The 16,259-nt window shown below is 53.4% G+C and overlaps 1 protein-coding gene across 2 annotated transcripts; it reads right to left on the reverse strand.

Moving 5' to 3' along the window:
* Positions 1-4,237: 4,237 nt before the first annotated feature.
* Positions 4,238-15,157, reverse strand: PCYOX1L (prenylcysteine oxidase 1 like). Of its 2 annotated transcripts, XM_072824573.1 has the most exons (6): positions 15,032-15,157; positions 10,954-11,160; positions 9,341-9,515; positions 8,023-8,234; positions 5,709-5,849; positions 4,238-5,220 (listed from the first exon to the last, which is right to left on the reverse strand). In XM_072824573.1, exons 1-6 carry the CDS (start codon positions 15,117-15,119, stop codon positions 4,559-4,561), a joined length of 1,485 nt encoding a protein of 494 aa, XP_072680674.1. In that variant the 5' UTR covers positions 15,120-15,157; the 3' UTR covers positions 4,238-4,558. The 2 variants fall into 2 exon arrangements, with proteins under 2 accessions (XP_072680674.1, XP_072680675.1); XM_072824574.1 differs by lacking the exon at positions 10,954-11,160.
* Between the last annotated feature and the right edge of the window lie 1,102 nt (positions 15,158-16,259).

Raw genomic sequence — 16,259 nt, forward strand, 5'->3', positions numbered from 1 at the left:
TAGCTCCTTGCAACTCAATCCTCCCCCTGACCTCCTAGCCCCTGCAGCTAGTCCTAAATCAGCTGTTCCAGGGTCTAAAAATACCTTCCCTGCCCCAAGACAGCTGAGGGGCTGAGGCTCTTTTCTGAGGGTAAGAATAGCTGGCACTTCAGAGTTCATTTCAATAAAGAGGGCCAGCCGCCAATACAGGGATACTTTGCTTGGCTACTCTACCTTCAGCTTTAGCTCTGAATGTTTTAAGAGTCTAATTCATGAAAGGGCAATGATTAGGTATGCGCCTGTCTGGGTCGGTAAGCAACTTACCTTTTTTGGTATTGTTCTAGAGTGGATACTGGTTAAAATTACCCCAGGAAGCTTTGGCCTGGTTCCAGACACATGGAAAATAGACTCCATGTGCCAGCCCAACCTGATGCCTTCAGCAGCCGTTCCTCCTCCCTGGAGTTATTTCCGAGGCCCCCACAGCCTGCTCTCCAAGTCTTAGGACCTCAGTGGCACACGAGGGACCCAGAGCCTCCAAGGCCTTGTTGTGGGGTGAGGACATGAGAAGAACTGAGCTGCTGGAGGGTTGCTCTGGTCTTGGGAGACCTTGGGTTCCCTGGGGCATAGAGGTTGGGTGGGGAAACTCCTCATCTGGGTAAGACAGACTGTCCTATTCCTACCAGAGCATCAGACGCACAGAGATACTCAATAAATGCCAGTTAGAAAAAAAAAATAAAAAAAATAAATGCCAGTTAGTTTTATATGGATGTTGGTTGCTGTTTCCACTTCCTGGGCTTTGATATCCTCATCTGTGAAACGAGCAGATGGGATTTAGGATCTTTGGGGTCTTTTCCAGTGTTACCATTCTGTAGCTTAGGAACTTGGACTCATGAGCCTGGGCTGGCAGCTGGTCCTTCCCAGTCCCTTGTTTTAAAGGCAGCAGCAGAGGGGCACCTGGGTGGCTCAGGTTGTGATCCTGGGGTCGAGTCCTGCATCAGGGTCCCTGCAGGGAGCCTGCTTCTCCCTCTGCTTATGTCTCTGCCTCTCTCTCTCTCTCTCTCTCTCTCTGTATCTGTCATGAATAAATAAATAAAATCTTAAAAAAAAAAATAAGTGCAGCAGCAGGAAGCTCAGGACCTTTGGTAGTCCAGGGAGAGTGCTGGGTCTACCCTTTGGTTTGAGTCTAGGTGTGTTTCATGTTTTGCATTGCCTGGTGAGAACCCCCCACTCCACGAGAACAGGGGCCTTATCTGCCTCCTTCAGCGCGGCATCTTCAGCACCTAGCACGGTGTCCAGTGCAAAATAGGGTGTAGCGTTTGGTGAACGAATGCACGCTTGCACGCATGCACGCGTGCATGGCGGCCTCTAGGGGGAGCCCAAGATCTGCCCCAGCTCCTTCTGTAGCTCCTTCAAAGGTGGATCTGGAGCAAGGCACTCCTCTTACCCTTGCCATTCCTTAATCATCCCCAGCTCTACCCTCCACAACTTCCCCTTCCTCCAAGTGTTGAGGTTTTGCCTAGGTCATCTGCTCTAGGGGTGGAGTCCCTGCGAAGAGTTTTAAATGCCCACCACACTGCGCCTGGGACTATTGTGGATGAGTGTGGACTCCCTTCTTAGTTTGGCAGATTTGGGAGCTAAGTCTCTACCAATGCCCTCTCCTCTCCCAGAGGGCTGTGGGCCCTTGGGGCCTTCTGTCCTGGTCTGAGAAGGCTAGGCTGGGTCTTGGGGCCACGATGGTCCCCATACTCCCTTCTGCTATCTTCAGGAATCTCTGGCTTAGAGGAGGTGAAATCTAGCTCCCAGGTTTGGGTTTGGGGAAGCAGGCCAGCAGGAAGTGTGGGCATTTTTGTCTGCTTTGGTTCTGAGCTGTTCAGACCTGTCTACCCAGATAAAGGCAGTTTCTGAAAAACGAGCCAGCACCACTGTAGCTAGGGCATGGAGCCAAAGCCCCAGCCAAGGATTGGGGGTCAGGTGTAACTGTCCTGGTTTGCCTCTTCTGTGCACACAGCCTTAGGGATGCGAGGGAGGGATGGTTACCAGGGACAAGTCTGAAATTGGCCTTGGCCCCCTGGCCCAATACCAATGATCATCAAATGCACATCTTCATTTCAAACATAGACCATGAAAGGATGTCACTACATACTGATTCCACTGGAGGCCAGGGCACTGTCCCATCCTGTGCATGGTTGACATTGCACTGCTCTCTCACACCCCTTCCCCTTTCCCAAATTTGTACTTTGGAGGAGGCCACCTCCGCTCCAGGGGAGGGACTTGACTGTTCTAAGCCAATCAGCTTCATTTCATCCCCTGTGTCCTGATGATTGATCTGGCAGCCGAGTCATAAGCCAATCAGCACGCGTGGTATTTGCTCAGTCACAGTGAATTGGTTCAGCCAGGGCCCAACTGGCCCAGAGTCGGCTTTGGTTCACAGTTGGGAGAGACCTCTCGCCCTGGGCCCTGTTGGCAGCCCTCCTTGACCCAGAGAGAAGTGGCTCTGGCACTGCATGGGCTGATGCCTGCTTTGTGCCTGGATTCTCATAACCAATAAAACCTTTTTATTGTTTAGGCCAGTTCAAGGTTGGTTTTCTACTACTTCAGCCAAAAACGTTCTTAGTGATGTGCCAATTTCATAATTCCTATAATAACTGACAAGTACACGCTCTTAAAGCACCATCTTCTTCACCGCCACCACTATCACCTCAGCACAGCAAAAACAATTTCGAGGCCAATTTGGGCCTCTACCTAGTTGCAGAGTATTTTGCCCCATGATGAATTCATTTTTCTTTTTTAAGATTTTATTTATTTTAGAGAGAGAGATAGAGGGTGTGCCAAAATGAGCAAGGGGAGGGGCAGACGAGAAGAGAGAGGGAGGAGGAAAGAATCTCAAGCAGACTCTGCACTGAGCACAGAGCCCGACCTGGGGCTCAATCCCAGGAGCCTGAGAACATGACCTGGGCTGAAACCAAGAGTCAGATGCTTAACTGAGTGAGCCACCCTGGCACTCCTGAATTCAGTTATTTTTAGGGAGAAGCTCCAGATTTAAGCCCTGTGAACTCACCAAGAGACCTTGGGCAAGTTATTTCCTCATGCTGGGCTGTTGTGGTCATCTCCACAGAAAGAAGGAAGTTCACTGGATGACTTCAGGAGCCATTCCTGTTAGGAAAGCCACAGTATTCAGTGGTGTTTGGCAGTGCTGTGTCCTTGTGGCCTCTGGGCCCTCCCCCAGGGCCAGATTTAGCAGGTCTGGGTGAGAGTTGGGCATCAGCCTCAGGTTAATCTCAGAACTCCATCCCAACACCTTTTCTTCCTTTCTTCTGCTGGAGTGTATGTAGCTGCGGGTGAGGGAGCACTGCCCTCCACCATCTGGGAACTTGTTTTTTTTTTTTTTTTTAAAGGATTTTATTTATTTATTTTTGAGAGACACAGAGAGAGGCAGAGACACAGGCAGAGGGAGAAGCAGGCTCCCTGTGGGGAGCCCGATGTAGGACTTGATCCCAGGACCCAGTGAGCTAAAGGCAGACACTCAACCACTAAGCCACCCAGGTGCCCCCTGGGAACTTGTATTCTTGCAAGAAAGATCCACCGTATTACTCTTCAACCCTTGCATAATGGACAGCATGGTCAACTGTCCCAGGTGCCACGGAAAAGCTTTCCTCTTCCTAAGGTGGGGTGTATTTCCCTTTTTCCACCGGTTGCCAGGAAGCTCAGAGCTATACTAACAGCTTCACTGAGGTAACCATCTCTTCTGTGGGTCCTACCATAGTCATCTCTCCCATTATGCAGTGTCATTGAGAGGTTTGGGTGGTAATAGCTTAACAAGTTAAGACAGATCTAGCAAGTGCCCAATAAATAGGAGCTATTATCATGTCTTATGTTTTCTGATCTCCCCTTTATTTATAACCATCTGGTATAGGTCTATATATTTTTTTAATTTATTTGAGAGAGAGAGAGAGAGAAACTAGCAAGGGGAGGGGCAGGAGAGAATCTCAAGCTGACTCCTTGCTGAATGCAGAGCCCGACGTGGGGCTGGATCCCAGGACCCTGAGATCTTGATTTATGCTCAAATCAAGAGACCGGTGCTTAACTGATGGAGCCACCCAGGCACCCCTGGTACATGTGTTTCATTGTGGGTGCTGCCTCACGTACATTTTGGGAGAGGGAATGAAAAGCAATCAAGAAATATGACTCCACATTCTCTGCCCCTTATTTCCTCCCAGTTATCCCTGTCTTCTAGTTAGAAAACCAAGTCAGAAGAAGCTGGAGAGGATGAATTTTTATTTCTTCTTAAAAAAAAATAAATAAAATGAATACCTAGGCTTGAATTTCCTTCCCTTCTCTTATTGTCCTCCTTAAAATGAAGCAAATGCTGTGAAAGTCCTTAAGATAGAGAGGCAGAGAGTGGGCCATCTGGACCCACGCTGGAAAGAGAAGCAGCTTGACACATGAGGGGCTGGAAAGGCTTGGCAGGGTAGCACAGCCTGGACAACTGAGGCCGCTGTGGGGGTCAGGGGGTAGGAGAGGAGGGGGTGGGATCCATCTTCAGCAGGGGATGGATGGCCCCAGGTTCACTGTGGAGCCCTCACAACTCGGTCTTCACTTTGTGCATCAAATCCTTTTGGTCAATCTTGTCTAGGTCCTGGTACCAGCGGTTGTAGGCCAGCAGGGCCACGTTCTTGGCAGCCACAGCCATCACCTCCACAGAGCTGGCCGCCCACTCCAGGGCATTGAGGTGGAAGAGCTGGTCATGGAGGGCAAAGCGCGGGAGGGTGCTGTGGGGGCCATACACGGGGTGGGCCCGCCACTCGGCTGTCTGCACGGAGTAATAGGAACGGAAGAGGGTCTTCAGCTGGGACCGCAGGAGTGGCTTGGGGGACTGGACTCGCCAAACAGCGGCCTCCTGAGGCTGCTTCCGCCGGAAGTTGGCTGAGATGTTGACAGGACAGATGTTGTCCAGAGAGCAGAAGAAGTTTGGAAAATCTGTGGTGAGGATGCTAGCAAAGGGGAAAAGCTTAGGGTCGGGGAAACCGAAGTAGGAAGAGTTGAGGTAGCCATGGACCAAGGAGACCACGGTGGGCTGGAAAGAGCCCTGGGCAGCATCGATGGGTGGGTCAAAGCCTTCAAAGGTGATGCCACTGCTGCCGTTGTCCAGGTGCAGGGGGGTGGCAATGACCACGATGTCATAGAAGTCAGAGCCATTGCCCACCTCGTTCTCATACTCTACATAGTATAAGGGTTTCCCTTCTAGAAAGAGACAGAATAGAGCACAAAAGTCCATTTATTTCTTGTCCACTACTTACTGATCTCCACCTGAGGCCCAACGCAGAAGGTGTGGGGCTCTGAGTGCAGCTGGGCTGTCTGCATCGTGGGTCCTGGGCTTTCCATCCTGGTGTGGCTGCAGGGGGAGCACTGGACTGGGAGTCAGGAGTCCTGAGTTTTTGCTCTAGTTCTGCAGCTGACTAGCTGGAGGGACTTGGGCAAGGCTGAGTCTCAAAGTCCTCAGTGGTCAAATGAACTGGGGCTGGCTGAATGCAGGGCTCAGCTTTCTGGCTCCGACATTTGAATCAGGACGACAGTGCCCTCTGGTGTCACTCGGCAGTGCTGGGGCTTCTCAATGGCTTTTTTGGAACCACTCTGCAGCCTTTCACAGACCAGGGTTTAGGGATAGACTGGTGGAAGTGTTCCTGGTCTAGGAAATGGGAGTGGCCACGCGCCCTGCTCCGCTCACTCACCTGTATTTTGCAGGGTCACAGAGGTCACTGTGGCATGGATCACGTTGGCCTTGGTGAGCTTCAGCAGACCGGAACAAACCAGCTTGTTGCCTCCCTCAACAGACCACAGGCTGCCCTGGGCCCCGGCTAATGACATGGCTCCTGGGCAAAGGGGGACAGTGGCCAGTGGGTTCTCAGTATCACTGGGCTGTACGGCTGGAGAGTCCAGCCCCATCCTACCTGCTGAGCCTCCGTCTCAGGCCAAGACTCCCAACACGGGCACAGAGAGATGACACAAATACAACAAAATTTACAATGCTATGTGAAAATAAGCTCCGTGCAAGAGCCATCTGTAAAAGATCATGGATGGTAAGATTCTATTTATACAGGATGTCCAGAAGGGACAAATCCATAGAAACACAGTGGATTTATGGTTACCCAGGGCTAGAAGGCAGGGGACGAGGGCTTGTTGGGGAGGTGATGGCTATAGGTATAGGGTATTCTGGAGGCAATGAGAATATTCTAAATTTGACTGTAATAATGGATGCACAACTCAAAACCACTGAGTTGTTCACTTTAAATCGGTGAATTGGGGGCACCTGGCTGGCTCAGTCAGTGGAACGTATGAATTTTGATCTCAGGGTTGTGAGTTGGAGACCCTTGTTGGGTGTAGAGATTACTTAAAAATAAAATCTTTTAAAAATTTAATGGGTGAATTATATATGAATTATATCTCAAAGGATACACACAAAATATTGGAAGACTGAGAACGAGAGCCTCGCTGAGGGGACACCTGGTGGGACTTGAAGGCAGGGAAGGAGGCAGCCATGCTCACAGCCAGAGGGATAGCATCCTGGGCACGAGGGAGATGCTTGTTAAATACAAACTTTTCCATCCATTTATTCAACATAATTGGGCTGCCCATGCCCATGCTTCCAATTGTCCAGGCCCTGTTCTAAGGGTTTGGGATACATCAGTAAACAAAGGAGACAGAGCTTCCTGCCCTTGGGGAGCCTACATTCTAGTGGGAAGAGAGGAAAGGAGTAAATGAAATAGGTGGCTAGAAGCTGATGGCACTGCTGGGTAGGGAGACTGGCACTGCTGGGGGCAGGAGGAGGCATCCATGTAACTGAAAACTGGGTGGTGGGGTACCTTCAATGAAAAGGAACATCTGCACAGAGACATGGTAGGGAGCAAGAGTTTACTATGACTGTCTTAGGGAAGAATGTTCCAGGTGGATGGATGGCCAGCCAAAATCCCCAAGGTTCGAGGGCAGCTGGAACCCCAGAGACATGCAAAGGAGGCCGGAGTGGCTGGACTGGGGTGAGTGAGCAGGGAGGTGGTGGGGCCTAGACCACAGAGGGCCTTGTAGGCCATTAAGAGGACTCTGGCTTTTACTTGGAGGCAGGTGGGAACCCTCACGGAGTTTTACATGCAGGCTTGACCTGACACGGGTTTCTTAAAAGTATCATCCAGCTGATGCATTGAGAATAGCCAGCTGGGGGCAGGGGGGCCTGGCAGCAGACTTGCAGTAATGGGGTGAAGGATGCTGATAGGTTAGACCAGGAAGGACGTGGTGGTGGGAAGCAGTCAGATTCTGGATATATGTGGAAGGCAAAGTAGATGAGATTTCTTCCTTTCTGTCTGTCTTTCTTTCCTTTCTTTTTTTGCAGATGAGATTTCTTGACCTACCATGTGATGGGTATGAGAGAAAGCACGAGGCCAGGTTTGGCCTAGAGCAACAGAAAGGAGCTATTCCAACCCAGCTGGGAAGACTCTAGGAGAGGCAGACTTGAGGGGAAAGGTCAGGAGAGCTCAGGTCTGGCAACACTGAGTGCTCCGCAGGCCTCCCAGTGGAGACATAACGGTGGGACCTGATGTGTGAGTCTGCAGCCTGGAGGGAGGCCTGGGCTGGAGGTCATGCTTGGGAGTCGGTGGGTGGAAGTGTGAGTAGTTGAGGAGAGGACCAAGGACTGAACTGGCACCTTCGTGTTAGGCGGCTAGGAGAAGAGAAGGACCTGGCCCGCGCTGGGGGTTGCCAGGTTTTGCCTATGCCGCTGGCCCCAGTGGGGCACGTCCTGGAACCAGCCCAATCAGGACTGGTGGAAACACACTGGACCTAAGATCTGAGCTTTGCTTCCACATCTGAGAAGCGGGGTGAACACCATCTCCTGCCAGCCCGGAGGACCAATGACAGAATGAAATAGGGTTGAGGCAATAAGGTGTGTAAGCAACTGTACTGAGCCTGGTAAACGTGAGGTTGTTACAGGGAGACCAGCCCATTCTGGGCACCATGGGCCAGGGGAGGGTAGGAGGCCAAGGGCCAGAGGCTCACCAGCGAAGGCGGGCATCGCTGCAGACTGGCCATAGCTGGCCCGCAGGACGGCAGAGACCACGTCGTCGATAAAGCGCTGAGTGACACCCACTTGGAGCAGGGACTCGGCCACAGAGCGCTGGGTCATGTTGACGAAGGCAGACTCCCCGAGTGAATAGAGCAGCTCCTCCACGCCTGAGAAGGCGTAACCATGGGCCTGGTACTTATAGATCCTGGAAGACACGCAGAGTTGGAGCTCTCATGCAGAAAGACCTTTTGGCTGACCCCCTACTCCTGGCTGACTGCACCCAGGAGGCCCAGAAGGACCCCGCCCCTCCTCTCCATGTGGGGGGGGGGTGAGAGAGGAGGTGGTTATTTGGCCTATTTGTCCACTCTGGAGGGCCCCTAACTATAGGGACAGCATGGAGGGTAGGGCAAATACCCTGGAACCCCACTAGACCTGGCTTCACATCATGGCTCTGCTAAATGACAACTACTCTGAGGTGTGACATGGGGAGAGTGGTGAAGTGCCAGGACCCAGCAAGGAAGCTGAGGGGTCATCCTGAATGTCTGTGCCTAGGCCAGGAAGCAGGGAGGACCTGCAGGGGAGACCTGGAGCACCAGCTGGCGAGTGGGTGAATGGCGAGAAGTGGACAGAGTGACATGGGACCACTCGTCCTCATTATCTGGAGGAGTGGGGCAGGAGGCTGGGGCCCAAGGAGGAGGGAAGTGGTGAAAAAAGGAGTTTGTTCTAGATGAGAAAACTAAACTGGGGGACAGTCGGGCTTAGAGGTGCATGGCCTACAAGCTGCATGAGGCCTACGGATGTGCTTCGTTTGGATTTATGAGTTGGTTGAAAAACCAGGAGATTTCATACACAACTCTGCATCTCTAGCTTCTTCTAAAAAGCTGGAAGACCCAGCCACATGTGGTGGGCATTCACACCTGGCCATCGCTGGCCCTAGCAGTGACAGCTGCCCCCTTCAGATGAGCCCTGTTCTTCGGGGCGCCCCACTCCCCACCCTTCTCTTCCACCAGCTGCTTCCACTGACTCACCCCCCCAGGTATGCCCTTGTAGGTGGCTGCATTTGCAAGCCCCCTCATTCCTCAGTTTTGCGGAGGGAAGGAAAGCTAGAATGACCACACTGGAGACACATCCCCGCACCGAGTCAGTACATGCCTCGCTTCCTCGGGCACCAGGACTGTATTGTGTGGGGTACTCACCCCACCAGCAAGTCCCCCCTTTCCTTCTTGACAATTTACAGCCCCACTAGTTCCCTCCCCATCACTCTTCCTGGCTCCCGCTGGAGCACCCTCCCCATGGCCTGGCCAGCCCTACCTCATGAACTTCTCCATGACCTCCTCCACCCACATCTGCAGTCTCAGGAAGCTGATGCCGTAGTGCCACCAGAGGCGGAAGAGGTTCAGCAGGTACCAGTCGGTCTCCTCCAGGACAAAGTGCTCCCCACTGAAGATGGCACTCCTGCCTACCACCTCTCGCCGGTGCCTCAGGCCTGAGGAGACAGCAGGGAGCCCCTCAGATCCCTCTCTGAGGGCCCCCCACAGGAGATCTAGCAGTGCCTGAGCGAAACTGAAGGTCCCCCTGAAGGATGCAAATGGACTGGCTCCATGAAAGGGACTAGAACACACTTCGGTCTGTTCACCTGTGCTGCTTGTTTAAAACAGTAAACAGAAGCACTGGGCTGGCTGGTCCATCAAGACAGGTACATTAAAAGAATGGACCACATCCCATTGTTTTTTCCAAAAGGGATGAACTCAGCCATGAGCCAGGGGAATTCAGAGGTCATCCCAGAATGTCCAGGGACTGGCAGCCCCAGCGCCTGTTCTCACATGGCAGCCCAGGCCACCAGGCCCACCTGGAAGGAGGCCCGGGTCTTTGCAACCATCCACAGGCTACAGCTGGCAGTCCCAGAGCTGAAAAGAAGTAGAACAGGTGGCAGCGTCCCCAGTTAAAGATGTAGAAGCGGAGGAGTGAGGTTCTAGGAGAGTGAGGTTCTGCCCCAGGTCACGGGTTCTTGTTTCTTTCCCCCCGATTCCTGTCCCTGAGCCACCAGGTTCCCCATCCTGGAAGAAACATTCCTTCAGCATCCTTCTGGAGATATTTTCTGCCAACACTGGTAAGTACATATATATCTAGGAGTTACTCCTCCTCCGCCCCTACATACTATATGCTACCCTGCACCTTACTGACATACTGTGTCTTGGAGATTGTTCTATACTTGGACAAGAAGGACTTCCCCAATCTGGCTGCTGAACAGTCTGCTGTTTACCTAAATAACATTCACTCTCAGATCCAGGTGGGTGGGCAGGTGGGATATTTTCAACCTCTTGGTACTACAAACAATGCTGTAATGAATGGCTTTGTTTGTATACAACTTAGCACATCTGCAAGTACACCTGCAGGGTCACTTCTGAGGGGTAGAGTTTGTGTGTCACACGGTATACATATTTGTGGTTTTGCTAGATGCTGCTGGCGTTGAATTAGCTCTGACTCATTAGTGGAGGTGCAGATATCCTCCGAGCCTTCCTCTCCTCAGGAGATACAACACCTGCTTTGTAGGAGGGTGGACTGGTAGGGAGGATTGGGGGTGAGGCGATGCCTACATACCGCCTAGAAGGATGTCAGGTACCTGGCAAGCACATAGCATGTGGAAGCCATTATGATCATGGCTACGGAGAGGAAGCAAATGGAAAGGGAAAGAGACTGGCTTGGGGGTCAAACCTGGGTTCTAATCCCGGCTCTGCAACTAACTCACTGTGTAACCTCAGGCAAGTTCCTTCCCCTCTCTGGTCTCAGCTGCTCCATCTGTAAAACGAGGAGATTGGGCCACATGACCTTCTGACCTTGACCTTCGGGGCCATCTGGGAAGAGCCCAGTGGCTGCCGCCAGCCCTGGGTGCAACACACTGGAGCCCAGGACGGTGCACTCACCCAGCTGCTTGACGAAGTCCTGCATGTGCAGGCTCAGGGAGTGGAAGGAGGCGGCCCCGCTCTCATAGTGCTGCTTGTTGACTGAGATGGTGGCCAGGCGGCCGCCCACGGTCCCCTTCTCGAACACGTCGATCTGCACCCGGGGGCCAAAGTGTTGCTGGAGGAAATGGGCCACAGCAGAGCCCCCAATTCCGGCCCCAACCACGGCTGTCCACAGGCCCAGGAGGCAGGCAAGGGGAGAGACAGGGCATGGAGGGGAGAGACCAGGCACAGAGGGGGTGAGATAGGGCACGGAGCGGGAAGACAGGGCACGGAGTGGGGAGAGACAGGGCACAGGCGTGAGGCTGCAGGTCCCACTCTCCCAGCGCCCTGGGAGGTGGTTCCCAGGCCCTTGCATTTCAAAGGCCTATCACATCTCAAAAATGCAATCTGAAGGCTAGTTCTTAGTAAACAAAGAGCAAAGGACAATCTGAAAATTGTCACCTACTGTGACCCTCATTTTATATTGAAAAAGACACATTAGCCAGAAAGAATCTTAAAATTCTGGATGATCATTTAAAGAGAATACCTTTGGTTTTATATGAACTCCTTACATTGCCCCGATTATTTCACTACAAACTGGTGGAAACCTGGTCACTGGCAGGTACTGTTAGGTTAGATCAGTATTTGGAAACCACTCCTGAACCTGGGGGTTGGCGAACTACCGCCTACAGGCTGAATCTAGGCCGACTGTTTTGGCAAACAGTTCTACTGGAATACAGGCAGCCTCTTTCTGCAGCTTGTTTATGGCTGCTTTCACGCCAGGGCGACAGAGGTGAGTGGTTGCCACAGAGACTGTATGGCCTGCAAAGCCTCAAGTATTTACTCCCTTGCCCTTTCCTGAAGAAGTCAGCCAACCCTTGTTCTAGTGCAATCTACCACCTGACACTTAAATCACTTCTACATCCGTGTTTACCATGACTGGAATGCACCCCATGATGGGCCGCTCACTACCATGCAGGGCCCTCTATACCGGTTTGGACTCTTGTTCCAGTTTCAGCTTTGAGGTCTTTTGGGATCTTATTATCATCCACTGTCTTTACTATGCCTCCTGCCTTCCTGCTATATGCAAACTTGGTTCACATGCCATGAGTGTTGTCATCCAAGCCACAGATAAAAGTGTTGTACTGGCAATGTGGGCTGAGGGGTTACTAGGTACCATTGTCCAGGCAGATCCTAATGTAGTTACTAATGCTCAATAGCACTGTGCAAAGACAGCAAGACAGCTATGAAGCTACTGAACCGGACAGCTGCACCTCCCACAATTGGAGACACGGCCTTCTCATCCGGCAGTCTGTTCAAAGAAAAAAGGAGAGAAATCTAGTAAATCCTTACTAGACCCATATTGGACCCATGACGGACAACTAGCTACTGTCAAGAAGGCAAAAAATACTAGGTTCCTTATGATCTGGCCTCTATTTACTTATGTATTCCCTGCCCCAGCCCCCAGTGCTCCACCTTCTTGTCCACCTCGACTTCTTTGGCCATGGAACCCAGGACTGCTCTCTCACACTTGTGCCTTTGCCTACATCGCTCCCTTTGTCAGGAATGCTGTCGCCTTTTGCCTTACTGCTTCTGTGGCCCTCAAGTGGAATTATAGCTTGGCTCGCTTGGCTCACCTAAGACAGGTCAGGTATTACTCCCACATATTCCTACAGCACACGCTCCTCCCCTGGGGCCTTGTGCTTGGCACACTATCTTCCACTGGTCCGTTTAAGGACCAAGAGCAGCTCACTATGCCCCCAGATCCTGGCAGGTGGTAAAGCTAAGTATTTGTTGCATCTTGAAAAAAGCAAACCACTTCCTCCTTTTCAGTGTTTACAAAGCCATGTCCAAGAATGCCCTTAACCTTTTACGACCTTCCCGTTTGCGACAGAGCCCCAGATTACCCATTTTTCAGAGGAACTAATATCACAAGGCCTGGAGGCTGCCCACTGGGAAGCGGAAGAGCTCACCTCATTGAGGAGCAGCTCATTCAACACCCGCAGACTGACACGCACTCTCTGATCCATGATAAGATGTGCTCAGGCACAAGACAATCAAGCAGGACTTTTGTCCTCTGGAGCTTGTGCAAGGCATGGGCAGACTCCTGCAACAACGTGTGACAATGACCTGCAACAATGTGTGACCAAGTCCAACAGGGTTCCAGGGAATCCTGAGGAGGAAGCAACCAATTCTGCCTAAGGATGTGGACACAGGCTTCACAGGGAAAGTAAGTCTGATCTGGACCCTGCAGGACACTCGGCTTTGCCAGGCAGCAAAGAGACATTCTCCCTAGCGAGCAGGGTGTGGTGTGTGGAACAGTGGTGGCTGGGGGCGGGCAGGCATGAAGGGGTCCAGCATCACACAGAGGTACTCAGATTTGACCCTGCAGCAGTCTGGGAGTGAAGCCATCCTCAAAGGAAGCTCCTCACTCTCCTGTGTAGAGTTCAAACCACCAGGAGCGAACAGAGGCTTCTGTCAAACAGCTGAGGACAATCAAAAAAGCTACAGAGCATCTTGGCATTGCCAGGTGTCCTGCCCTGGGTGACCCCCAGGGCCAGGTGGGCAGGGCCAGCTGGGAATGAAGCAGGCAGAAAGCTCTGCACTGTTGGAGACAGGAATACTGGGGGAGGCCCCTTCTCCAGGGACCAGCTTGAAGTGCCTTGCTTGGTTGCCGGTTTCTGAGAGATGAAGGGAGTGCCCCGCAGACACTGCCTTACTTCCCCATCCTTCAGAGTCTGGCTCAAAATCCACATTTTCCCTGAGGCCTTCTGTGACCACTCTAGCTCTCAGGATTCCCTCTCCCCCCAAAAACCCTAAACCCTCAGTCCCAAACTGATTTCCCACGTTTTAGCCCTTTATGGTCTGAGCTGTGGTTTGCTAATGTAAAGAAGCCTTAGCATTGTACTAGCAGCCTAGTAAGTCTGTGGTGCTCCATGGGATACGCTTCCCTGCCAACAAGGGTGCAGAGAGGGCAGCTTAGTGTAGTGGGGACTAGATGCTAGATGCCTAGCATCTCTGCTCGTGGCAATTTTATATATGGAGGGACTGGAAAATCTTGAGGAGTCTTGTAGAGTTAAAAATGACAATTGTGAAGAGAAATAAACTGCAAGCAAATGTGGAACTCTAGTCAATGACAGGCATGATGAAGTCTTTAGTCCAGTGCCCTAATGTCTGCAATTTATTTTAAAATGCACTAAGATGCAAGATGAATTAACGGGCGGGCGGGGTGATAGTTACATAATAACGCCAAGTATAGGAGGAGTCTGCTAAGGGCAGAAGCAGAACCTAGGTGTTGAGTACACGACGGGTCACTGTGTATCCGGTTCCGTCAACTCTGCTGTGCGTTTGAAAAATCTTCGAAATAAAAATATCGTCATCAAGCCCAAGAGGACTGCTGTTAAAAGTTCTCCACTGGCATCCAGCAGATCGACCTGCAGCAGACCTACCATGGGTTCCGTGTCCTATTCCCCCTGCCGTCTGGGCTCAGATGTCACTTCTAGGAAGCCCAGGGCCCGCCCAGGGCCTGGAAGATGGGCCAGACGCTCTTCCGTCCGCGCACCTCCGGCCTTACCACCGACCGCCCGCTCTTGTGCGGGAGCGGGCTCTCCTCCAGGCAGGAGCTACGGAGCACCGCGCCTGCCGCACGGGCGGCCCTCAACAGACCTCGAGGGGCCACATCACCGGACCCGGCGCCCCCCGTGGTCCGTCGGGGCAGCTGGCTAAGGGCCAGGTGCACCGCAGGCGCTCAGGGCCCCGGGCCTTCTGGTGCGACGCGGCCGGCCCGGCCCACGCCTCTTTTCCGCCCCGGGGGCCGTGGCCACATGCCCACGCCCACGCCCACGCCCAAGCCCGCCGGGGTCAGCACCCCGCCTGCGGCCGGCGCCCTTCCGCGGCCAGGCCAGGCCCTCGCCTCCTCTGCAGCGGCTGCTCGCCCGCGGACCCCGGCCTCGCCCGGCTGGCCTCCCCTGCCCGCCCCCCCCCGGCTGCTCGCGGCGGCGCCCCCTTCTCCCCGCAGCCCTCCCCCGCGCCGCTCCCCACCCGGTCCTTCCCGCACCGATTTTGCTGGGCCGGGCGTCCCCGCCTGTGGCGGCGGCGGCCAGGAGCGCGGCCAGCGCGGCGAGGAGCCGGGCAGCGCGGGCCATGGCGGGCGGCGATCCGGAGGCACGCCGGGGCGCTCGCTCCCGCGGGCCGCGCAGGGCTCGCCGCCCCGCCCCGCCCCCGGCCCCTCGCGCTGCCCCGCCCCCGGCCCCCGCCCGCCGCCTCTCATTGGTCGAGCCGCCGTCCCTCTCCAGCTCCGGGCCCTCATTGGCTGCATCCGTCCCGGGCAGGCTCCGCCGGGCGCCGCTTCCCCGGCCCGCCTCCCGGGTGCGGGCTCCCCATTGGCTGGCTCGTCCTGCCCACGCGCAGGTGCGCGCGCTCCGGGTGCCCAGCATCAGGACCAGGGCCCGGGGAGACGGGAGGGGGGGGCGGAGAGCCGGAGCTGGGACGGCGTCGGGGCGAGCCCAGCCGCGCCAGCTCCCAGCTGTCCAACGTGCCGTCTCGGGGTGTGCCTCGGCTTCCCTGCTCTCCCTTTCTAGGTGGTTGTGACAGTCATGTGCGATAGGGGACGTGAGGCCGCTTGCCAGTGTCTGCAAGCGCAGCAAATTGCTGACCCAGCGTGTGCAGCCATGGTGGCTGGGCGCTCCCCTCCGCGTGTGTGGAAACCAGGCCGGATGCTTTCGGGCCTGCCGTCCCTGACGGGCACTTGCAGTTCCCACATGCAGTTGGAGTCTCTGCCTTCTACTTACACAAAAGGGAAGGGTTTCACCCAGTCTCTTCAGCATGGGGAGGGAGGGGAGGGGAGGGAGGGAGGGATAAGCTCCCGCTGAGCTTCACCCTCTAAGAAAAGAAGAGCAGCTCAGGGTGGTTAGTTCATTACACGGCGAGGGGCAGATTCCTGGAGCAGAAAATAAAGTTGGGGAGGAGTTTCAGGATAAATAAGGAAAACTCATTCAATTCAATCAGAGTATGGCTAAGAGAAGAAACTGAAAGGATTCCGAGGATAGTAAAAGAGCATACAGCTGGGATTCTAAGTCAGCTTTCTGAGTCATAAAGGGCCAAGCTGGTTACTAGTGAAGTGGTAGATGAGCAAACATGCATTTCTTATAATCTCAAAAAAAAAAAAAACCTTTTTGGCAATGTTTATGTCAGAACGTGAAACTTTCTAAGTTCATTCCTAATGGTTCAAGATAGTCCCTTAAACTTTTTTTTTTTTATTTTACTTATTTATGCAGAGAGACATA

Source organism: Canis lupus, chromosome 4 (genome assembly GCF_048164855.1).
Source record: "Canis lupus baileyi chromosome 4, mCanLup2.hap1, whole genome shotgun sequence".
NCBI lineage: Eukaryota > Metazoa > Chordata > Mammalia > Carnivora > Canidae > Canis > Canis lupus.